Genomic DNA, 10,809 nt, shown 5'->3' on the forward strand with positions numbered 1-10,809 from the left:
GTATGGAATGGAATATACAATCTTTAACTATTATTTCCCCAGATTCATCCATCACCACATATATGCAGGGTTTCCTGTGTCCCCCATGGAATTCAGAGAAAATGATTTATCAGGTTAAAATCAATATTCTATTATATCAACATATAAGAGAAATACCAGTGTGTCTCAAGAAACCATAAATCCAGTGCTAGTTATTTTTTTATTTTCATGAGTGTCTCTGCATATAAGATTTCTTATATATGAGGGTGGTTCAATATATAAGGTAACAAGACGTATGTAATGACGTGACTTGTTCAGTGATCTCTATTTCATTCTGATTTCCTGCCAGGCCAGAGCATGTAGACCTCTGCTTCCCCTTACGGCCATTACACCGCGTGTCATACTGTCCCAACATCAGTTGTAAGATGGTGGGGCTGGCAGAAACATGGTCAAACATTGAGAAAAGGGCACAACAGCAGCTGAAATAAATCGCCAACTTGTTGAGGTGTACGGTGACATCATGTCACGGAAACAGGTTTGAGTTTGATGCACTGCCTTTGGTAACGGCAGGACAGACATTCAAGATGAGCAGCGATCCATTCAGCCAAGCACGTCCACTATAGGCAGTTCACCAAACCTGTTTCTATGACATGACGTTATCACAGTACACCTTGATGAAGTGCACACAGCTGCGTAAAACGTTGCTGTCTGTATCCTGATGCTCGAAAGAAAGCACTGGTGTTTAACTTCAGAGTGCCATTTAACTGCAATTACCATACTCTGTCAGAATTTGACATATAACAAGTAATTATCCCTGTATAAAAGTCTTATTCAGGCATTAATTCACTTTCAATCTTTGTGGCAAGAAACTCTTTGAAATGTGTATGGCAATTATTTGTGACTAGATACCAGCCCGTCAACACAACAGTAATGTCAGCCTCAGCGGCAGTGTGTGCCCGAGCACAACAACACTTGATTTGCTCTGCAGGTGCCATCTGCTAGAGTGTAAAACACTTGAATTCCCCCATAGAGGTGAGGAGCAGTGTTAGTCTTTTATTATATAGGATCTTTAAGGTATATATTCGCATTTTATCTTTTACAGCTATAATACTGCAAAAATACCTTTTATCTTTTAAATTCAATAATAGCCACTTATGTGACTTTTCTATGCTCTGTTTATTTTTAAGTGTGTTCACATAAAAGTTATATTTTACTGACTGAACAATTTCCTTTTTCAAGAGTGCCCCCTTCTCCTCATTCTATGATGCACTATTATTATCTGACTCTGGGAAGCACCACCAACCGGTTAAATTATTGATCTTTAACTAACAAATATCGAGATCTAATAATCTATCCCAGATCCCCATTTTCTTACTTTACACTGTTATAAAAGGGAGAGAATGTCATCTACACTTTAATTCTTCCTTTGCTGTTTTCCTATCTTTATTTTTTCCTCCAAATGCTATATTAAAGAGGCAGGGTTGTCTAAAAGGTAGATTACCACTTTAATACAGGCTATGGGTGGAGCGTTTACCATGTAAAATCACAAAAGTTATAACACATTTTGTACAGCCGTTTTTGCTTTAAACATTCATAAAGTATCCGTGTAGCTTTGGCATAACCTGCTTGGTCAGACTTTAACTGTTTTTGTTTCCCCCACTAGGAGCTAGAGGGTCTTATTGAAATAAACCGATTGACTCACAAGTTGCTGGGCAAATATCTGACCTTGGACAGCTTTGACGCCATGTTTAGGGAAGCCAACCATAATGTTTCGGCTCCATATGGGAGGATCACCCTTCATGTCTTTTGGGAGCTCAACTATGATTTCCTCCCTAACTACTGCTACAATGGTTCTACCTACAGGTACTAAATGTTAATTTTAAGCGGGATATTCAATTGTTTGAAAAGTCGGTTGGGTGTCTGTTTTTTTCTGTCTATTAGATAGGAAAAAAATAGACGCCCAAATGACTCTTCAAACAATTGAAAGAAAGGGAATTAAAAATTGCATGCTAACATAGATATTATGTACCATCACTCGTTGCCAATGTTAATTGTTGTTTCTTTTTTTTATCCTTTTAATTATAGAGCTATAGAAAACACTCTAGAGGGTAACACACTTAAGAATTATTGGACCTTATATACAGTGCCTTGATAAAGTATTCACCCCCCCTTGGCTTTTTACCTATTTTTTTACATTACATCTTGTAATTTAATTTTTTTTTTTTTTTAATCTGAATTTTATGTGATGGATATGCACAAAGTAGTCTAAGTTGGTGAAGTGAAATGAGAAAAACTTTTATATAAAGAATTTTTATAACTAAAAATCTGAAAATTGTCATGTGCATATGTATTCACCCCCTTTACTATGAAGTACCTCAAAAGTTCTGGTGCAACCAATTACCTTCAGAAGTCACATAATTGGTGAAATCAAGTCCACCTGTGTGCATTCCAAGTGCCACATGATCTATCAGTATAAACACACCTTTTCTGAAAGGCCCCAGAGGCTGCAACACCACTAAGCAAGAGACATCACACCATGAAGACCAAGGAGCTCTCCAAACAAGCCAGGGACAAAGTTGTTGAGAAGTACAAGTCAGGGTTGGGTTATAAAAAAATATCCAAATCTTTGATGATTTCTCGGAGCACCATCAAATCCATCATCTTCAAATGGAAAGAACATGGTACCACAACAAACCTGCCAAGAGAGGGCTGGCCACCAAAACTCTCAGACCGGGCAAGGAGGGCATTAATCAGAGAGACAGCACAGAGACCAAAGGTAACCCTGAAGGAGCTGCAGAGTTCCACAGCAGAGACTGGTGTATCCGCATATGTGACCACAATAGGCCGTACACTCCATAGAGCTGGGCTTTATGGAAGAGTGGCCAGAAAAAAGTAATTACTTAGTGTTAAAAATAAGAAGGCACGTTTCGAGTTTGCCAAAAGGCATGTAGACGACTCCCCAGATGTATGGAGGAAGGTGCTCTGGTCAGATGAGACTAAAATTTAACTTTTTGGCCACCAAGGAAAACGCTATGTCTGGCGCAAACCCAACACATCCCATCACCCCAAGAACACCATCCCCACAGTGAAACATGGTGGTGGCAGCATCATGCTGTGGGGATGTTTATCAGCAGCAGGAACTGGGAAACTGTTGGATGGTGCTAAATACAGGGATATTCTTGAGGAAAACCTGTTTCAGTCTGCCTGTGATTTGAGACTGGGACGGAGGTTCACATTCCAGCAGGACAATGACCCGAAGCATACTGCTAAAACAACACTCGAGTGGTGTAAGGGGAAACATTTAAATGTGTTGAAATGGCCTGGTCAAAGCCCAGATCTCAATCAAATTGAGAATCTGTGGTCAGACTTGAAGATTGCTGTTCACAAGCGGAAACCATCCAACATGAAGGAGCTGGAGCAGTTTTGCCTTGAGGAATGGGCAAAAATCCCTGTGACAAGTGGCAGGCTCATAGAGACTTTTCCAAAGCGACTTGCAGCTGTAATTGCCGCAAAAGTTGGTTCTACAAAGTACTGACTTTAGGGGGGTGAATAGTTATGCAAGCTGAAGTTTTCTGTTATTTTGTCCTATTTGTTGTTTGCTTTACAGTAAAAAAAAAAAATCTTCAAAGTTGTAGCCATGTTTTGTGAATGAAATGATGCAAACCTTCAAACAATCCATTTTAATTCCAGGTTGTGAGGCAACAAAACATGAAAAATGCAAAGGGGGGTGAATACTTTAGCAAGGCACTGTACATTTCATGGCTAGTCTTGCCACCATAAACAGTCATGAGGGGAAAATTTGTCATTTAGAACATAATGGGGTAGATGTATTAACCTGTAGAAGGCATAAGGAAGTGATAAACCAGTGATAAAGCAATGTTAAGTGCAAGGTGATAATGCATCAGCCAATGAGCTCCTAACTGATTTACATATGGGAGCTGATTGGCTGGTGTGTTTATCACCTTGCATTTATCACTGGTTTATCACTTCCTTAGGCCTTCTCCAGATTAATACATCTGCCCCAATGTCCTGTTCAAGAGCCCAATTCTTTCTAACCTACTGCAGGTTTTGTACAAACCTATAACATTAACTTCACTGAAATTACAGCTTTCCAGATGCGTAAGACTCCATCCGTTATGCTGCACTAAGAATTCTAGTAAATAGTGCTCTCCGTTTTATAAAACCGATATATTTTGTATGCATTACAACATAGCTCACTGTATTCCTTTATATTTCTTCAGATTTGTTCGTACAGTTCTGCCTTTCTCTCAGGAATTTCAGCGTGATAAGCAACCCAATGCTCAACCGCAGTATTTATTTGGCTCTAAAGTAAGTAAAACATTTTTTTTAGAAATTTGTAAAATTCTGCTTCCAGGTTATTCTCATTTTGCAATTTATAGCTGTAATTTGGAAAGTTAATATATAGCTGCTGCTAAAGATTAGCCTACTGACCACCACGTTAGATAAAACAAAATAACCAGTAAATGCTGGATTTATATGGGAACTCCATTGCTTCGGGATGACAATATTATCTTAGCAAACCTTCTCACTGAAGCCCTTCCCAGGTAGAGATTGAAGTGCAGTGGTGAATGAGCAAAGGTAATCTAATCCAGGAAGTAAAGACCATGCAGAATAAAAAACAACTAAAAAATGCTTTGGTTGTATTCTTTAAATACCGAGTACCTTAGTCTATTTCTCCATAAATCACCACCTCCATTTAAGCATTTATCTGTCAACTAGCTTTAAAATCCCCTTGTACTCTGCTGCCTCCAGTCCATTGAACCAGTTGTTGTCTGCAAGATTCAACTCCATCACTTTCAAAAGATTTTCTGCCCTGGAAATCTTTGAAAATGTAAAGATCACTTTGTGCAAGGCCTGGACTATAGTGTGTATGATCTAAAACTTCTCATCCAGAACCCAGTTAATTTTCGTCTTGCATGTTTGTTGGTCCATTATTGAACATTTCACACAACTTTCTCATATCACCATAAACCTGCATTAATTTACCATAAATGTCAACAGGTCTCCCTTTTTGCACATCCAAGACACTCCTCACTTTAGTAGAAGTGATTTTGTATCATAGAGTTCTTTTTAACACACATCATTATCATAATAACCATAACACCGCATGCCACTCACAAAGCACTTAGAAAACGTGTTATGTAGACTACCCAACCATGAATTTCGGGAGGGTAAATGATCTGCCTGGTGGTAATGCACAAACTGTGTTTCTTTTCTACATTACTCTTGTATATTATACTCAGAGACTGAAAATGCCTACAACCTGATACCCACTAGTTCTTTAATACATGCATTTACTGTTTATATTCTTAGTGCATTGCATGTATACAGCTCTGGTAGTGGAACTACTGTAACTGTTTGCAATGTCTATTTATCCACAACCATTCTTATTTGAGTACTGCTTGCTTCAGTCCATGGGTTGAACACAACTCAAACACCTCTCGTTCAGTGGAGTGTACTCCATTATGCACCCCCCCAACTCCATCTGAAAAGCGCGTAAGCTCTGCTGCATGTAACAAAAGCGTATGATATGAATTTGCCATGTGTTTTCTCTGGTATTTTTAACTTGTGATGTTACACAAGGTGATGCAGGTGAGTTATTCCTTGTAAAGCTTTAAGATAAAAGTCATATAGGGCCCAAATGTATTAAGCCTTAACAAGAGATAAAGTGGAGATGGATAAAGAGTGATAAATGACCAGCCAATCCGCTTCCTAACTGTCATGTTACAGACTGTTTAAAAAAAGGACAGGAAGCTGATTGGCTGGTCATTTATCACTCTTTATCCGTCTCCACTTTATCTCTTGTTAAGGCTTAATACATTTGGGCCCTATATGACTGTTAACTTGTTAATGTAATAATAATAATCTTCAGTACATGACATTTAATAATGGTTTAATACTTAGAAAATGTCTAACATCCTCTTAATTTTAATGCCCTTGTGAAGATCAAATTGCATAATCTGAAACTGAACTAAAAGCTCATTGCTGGACTGACATTAATATTTGAATTTGTGACAAAAGCCTTCTAGAAATAGAAAAGGCTGTATAAAATTTAGGGAAATAAATGATGGCAATTTACGTTGCGACCCTCCTGTCTTTCTTTGCTTCCAGCTTTGCTTAGTGTGAGGGATCAGTAGTGATCAGACATTTATGAATTTTCAGCAATCATCCTCTAGTTTAATGTTCAAGATAAGCGTGCCTAGGGGGTAGATCTGTTAAGAAGCAGTTTGTCAAAGCTGCCGACCATCCATGGTTTTGACCAGTAGCTTATAAATGGCAATATAAATAAATGCTAATCAAACCTGGTGTAGCACTTATCCTGACTGTCGTTTTAGAACTGCAGTATCATTAAATGCCTGGGATGATAGGGTAGGTTGCTTTCACACACCACTCCAAACATGTCCCTGAATGTTAAGAATAGCCCTTAACTACCCTAATGCCATCATTAAAGAGTTCTCAATTGAGGTTGCAAGCTGATTACTATTTGTGTGTATATATGTTTGTGTGTGTGCTTATATATATATATATATATATATATATATATGTGTGTGTGTGTGTATGTATATATATATATATATATATATATATATATATATATATATATGTGTGTATATATGTATATGTGTGTGTGTGTATATATATATATATATAAGTATGGTATGTAGGCGGCACTCGTGGACTTAATTCAAATAAGAAACCCGGACACTCCTGGGTTGAATACAACGTTTCGGATTTATTATCCTTCGTCAGGTATATAACAAATGCAAGAAATCAAGCTTACCTTTATGCAGTTAAGAAACACCAAGTGAAAGTGAAAGTAAGTGCAAAAACACTCCCCATGCTGCTGCTGCTGACGTCATCACCAATAGACGGCGCCTGAGCAGTGACTGGGACAAAGTGAAAATGAAAGTGAAAGTAAAAACCGTTACCATGGTTACAATGATACATTGTACAAACGGACATTACTACAAATGATCTTACAGCAATACTACAAAAAATAGCAACATAACCATTATAAGAAACAAAGGAAATCATTTCATTCAGTCCATGCGGGGAAACAGTATTCAAAAGATGTATCCATTTAATTTCTAACTGCAGAAGGATCTTTCCTCTATCACCCCCCCTGATATCTTCCTTGACATGGTCCAACATCATGTAGCGTAATGAGGAGAGACTGTGCTTGCAAGTTTTAAAATGTTTGGCAACAGGCTGATCTATGTTTTTCCCTTCCAATATCTGCTTAATGGCACTGCGGTGTTGTGCCATTCTTTCTTTGAACTGGCACACCGTTTTGCCTATGTAATATAAGCTGCAAGGGCACCTAATGCAGTAGATCACATATTTGCTGGTGCAAGTAAAAACATGTTTTAATTTGATCTGTTTACCACTATGTGGATGCCTGATATAATTGCCGGTGTCCAGATAGGTGCAAGTAGTGCAACCTAAGCACCTGTAGTTTCCTGGTTTTTTAGTCATGAAGTGTTTAGGATATGTGGGTGACATGTCAGCAATGTCAACATGTATCACATGGTCCCCGATGTTTTTACCCCTTGTATAACAAGGTAGTAACGCACTTTCAGACAATTCTGCAAGGTCTGGGTCTGCTTGGACTACTGGCCAAACCCTTTTAGCGGTACTGACAATGGTCTTAGTAGATACCGTGTAATTGTTGACCCAAATCATGGTAGTGTCTATTTTATTAGGTTTGGGACAGGTGATATTCTTTACTTTAGGTGCTTTGAGTGCCTTAATTTTAGCTGATTGTAAATCCTTGTTGCTGTACCCCCTTTCTAGAAATTTTTTAGTCATAAGTTCCATTTTATTCACCTCATCAACAGGATCACTGCAAATGCGGTGAACCCGTAAGAATTGCGAATAGGGGAGACCTCTTTTAAGGGAGCTCGGATGGTGGCTGGAGGCATGCAGCATATTGTTGCAATCAGTGGGTTTCTGGTAAATAGATGTACTGAAGTCAACACCACGTATTTTTACCTCTACATCTAAAAAATGTATGTTTTCCTTTTGAATGTTCCACGTAAACTTGATGTGTCTGTCCCTAGTGTTGGCCAGTGACATCATATTAGTGAATTCCTCCTCTGTGCCCCTCCATAGGAGGAACACGTCGTCTATATATCTTGTATATAGGGGTATGAGATTGGCCAGGTCCTGGTCATCAAAGAACAATTGGTGTTCAACTAGGAACATGAAAGCATTCGCGTAGGTTGGTGCGACACAAGATCCCATCGCACAACCCCGGGTCTGCAGGAAAAATTCATTGTTAAAAATAAAATAATTTCTCTCCAAAACCAACCTCAAAAGTTGCAAGAAAAAATCCACATTAGGACCAAGATAGAGGGTGTTATTGGTAATCAAACTTCGTACAGCCTCGAGTCCCCTGTCATGAGGAATACTAGTGTATAGGCTTACTACATCAATAGTGCCTAGCCAGCAGTCTTCAGGTATAACACCAAAAGATCTGAGTTTATGCAAAAACATTGTCGTGTCTTTCAGATATGTAGATTGATTCTGAACTACCGGCTGGAGGTAAAAATCAAGATATTTGGATACTTGATAGTACAAGGAGTCCCTGGCAGACACAATGGGTCTGCCAGGTGGCTTCTCACTGTTTTTATGCAATTTGGGAAGCATATTGAATACGGGTACCCGTGGATAATTACAACACAAAGCATTCTTTACAGATTCAGTAATATGTCCAGCCTCAACCGCAGACAGCAAGACATCCTCAAGCTCCCTTAGATACATAGCAGTGGGATCAGCCTCTAGCTTGGTATACACATTATCATCACATAACTGTCTGTAAGCTTCATCTCTATAATCACATAAGTCTTGCACCACAATGCCCCCACCTTTATCGGCAGGGCGTATTGTTATGTCATTACAGGTCGCAAGATCACGCAATGCCTGCCATTCAGCAGGTGATAAATTCATGGTGCTAGTGACATTTTCTTTTTCACATAAATCAATACAATTAGTGACAGTTCTAGTGAAAGCTTTTATGGCTGTGTTGGAAGAATAGGGGTCAAAGTTAGATTTTGGTTTAACAGGACATGCTGGTTTATCAATTTTAGTTAAAGGTTTATCAGAGTCATTTTTACTAAAGAATTCTTTCAGTCTCAGTTGCCTGTTAAGGCGACTCAGGTCAACTTTGCTTTTGAGACTATTATGGGGGTTAGTCGGAACAAAATTCAAACCTTTACTCAACACCGCAGTCTCAATGTCAGTCAATGTGCGTGATGATAAATTATATATCATTTCTTTGTTGTTTTTGCAGCTCGCTTTGGTCTCCCTTTGGCATTGGCCGCCACGTCTGGTTCTTTGTCTTCTGCGCCGTCCTCCTTTGCTCTCGTTTTTACCCCTAAAGGGGAACGACCTCTGGAATTGGTGCGACTGGTGCTTGGTAGTTCTGCTTCACTGTGAGAAGTTCCACTGGAGGTGTCAGTATCTTGAGATGATCGTCCAGATTGTTTATTAAATTTATTGAACCTCCTGCGGTATGGTCTCCGTCCGCCCGGTTGCGGATTCGCCCAGTAGTATACCCGGTTCTCATCATAGTCTCTATTGACAGTAGCCAATTTTTTAGTTTTAAATTGAATTAATTCAGATCTGTATTTTTCTACCTCTGTGTTTAATTTAGCGATCCAGTCCACAGAAGTATCTGAGATCAGAGCATCCAGGCTGTTCTGCTCCAGAGTTTTAATTTTCTCTCTGGTGATGGCTAACTCCCTTGTGGATTCTTCAATGACGAGCAGCATTAAGTCAAACGAGGCTTTATTTAAAACGGCTGCCCATTTCCGACAGAAATCTGTGTTGAAGCGTCCAATGGTGGGCATGTTTTTAATGCGAAAGCCCCTGGGGATTTTTTTCTCCCGAAAATAGTCCGATAAGCATACTCCATGTAGGTAGAAATCAGTTTCCCTGTTTCTGAGTCTCAGAAAATCAGTATAGATTTGTTCACTGGTTTTGACTCCAGTAGTTTGTGCCAGCTTGTCTGTAATCAGGATCCTGTTGGCATCAATATCAGATAAGGATAGAATTTCCCCAGTTAGTAGTGTAGTTGCTCTGTATCCTGGAACGTCCTCTGGTATCGTATCCATGATGTGCGGTCAGGTGCAGGATAAAATCAAAGAAAATATACTGACCCACTTGGTTCAAAGAAGTGCGGTTGCCTTAGCAATGGTGTGGATATGGCAGTCCAACCTATAGTAGAGTAAAGATACACTCGGCACTCCGCCAAATAAATGTAGACATCTTGCCCGGTGCCTTCCTTCTGAGTTTGATATAAGTATGGTATGTAGGCGGCACTCGTGGACTTAATTCAAATAAGAAACCCGGACACTCCTGGGTTGAATACAACGTTTCGGATTTATTATCCTTCGTCAGGTATATAACAAATGCAAGAAATCAAGCTTACCTTTATGCAGTTAAGAAACACCAAGTGAAAGTGAAAGTAAGTGCAAAAACACTCCCCATGCTGCTGCTGCTGACGTCATCACCAATAGACGGCGCCTGAGCAGTGACTGGGACAAAGTGAAAATGAAAGTGAAAGTAAAAACCGTTACCATGGTTACAATGATACATTGTACAAACGGACATTACTACAAATGATCTTACAGCAATACTACAAAAAATAGCAACATAACCATTATAAGAAACAATTAAAGGAAATCATTTCATTCAGTCCATGCGGGGAAACAGTATTCAAAAGATGTATCCATTTAATTTCTAACTGCAGAAGGATCTTTCCTCTATCACCCCCCCTGATATCTTCCTTGACATGGTCCAACATCA

General features: G+C 39.2%; 1 protein-coding gene across 6 annotated transcripts in view; it reads left to right on the forward strand.

Moving 5' to 3' along the window:
* The window catches only part of CYFIP1 (cytoplasmic FMR1 interacting protein 1), a 414,017-nt gene that overhangs the window by 284,699 nt on the left and 118,509 nt on the right, over nucleotides 1-10,809 (forward strand). For all 6 annotated transcript variants that reach the window (XM_063953279.1, XM_063953277.1, XM_063953278.1 and 3 more), the window contains exons 22-23: nucleotides 1,643-1,842; nucleotides 4,221-4,308. In XM_063953279.1, the coding sequence (XP_063809349.1) occupies nucleotides 1,643-1,842; nucleotides 4,221-4,308 (288 nt within the window). The remainder of the gene's footprint in view (nucleotides 1-1,642; nucleotides 1,843-4,220; nucleotides 4,309-10,809) is intronic.

This window comes from Pseudophryne corroboree, chromosome 2 (genome assembly GCF_028390025.1).
Source record: "Pseudophryne corroboree isolate aPseCor3 chromosome 2, aPseCor3.hap2, whole genome shotgun sequence".
Classification (NCBI taxonomy): Eukaryota; Metazoa; Chordata; class Amphibia; order Anura; family Myobatrachidae; genus Pseudophryne; species Pseudophryne corroboree.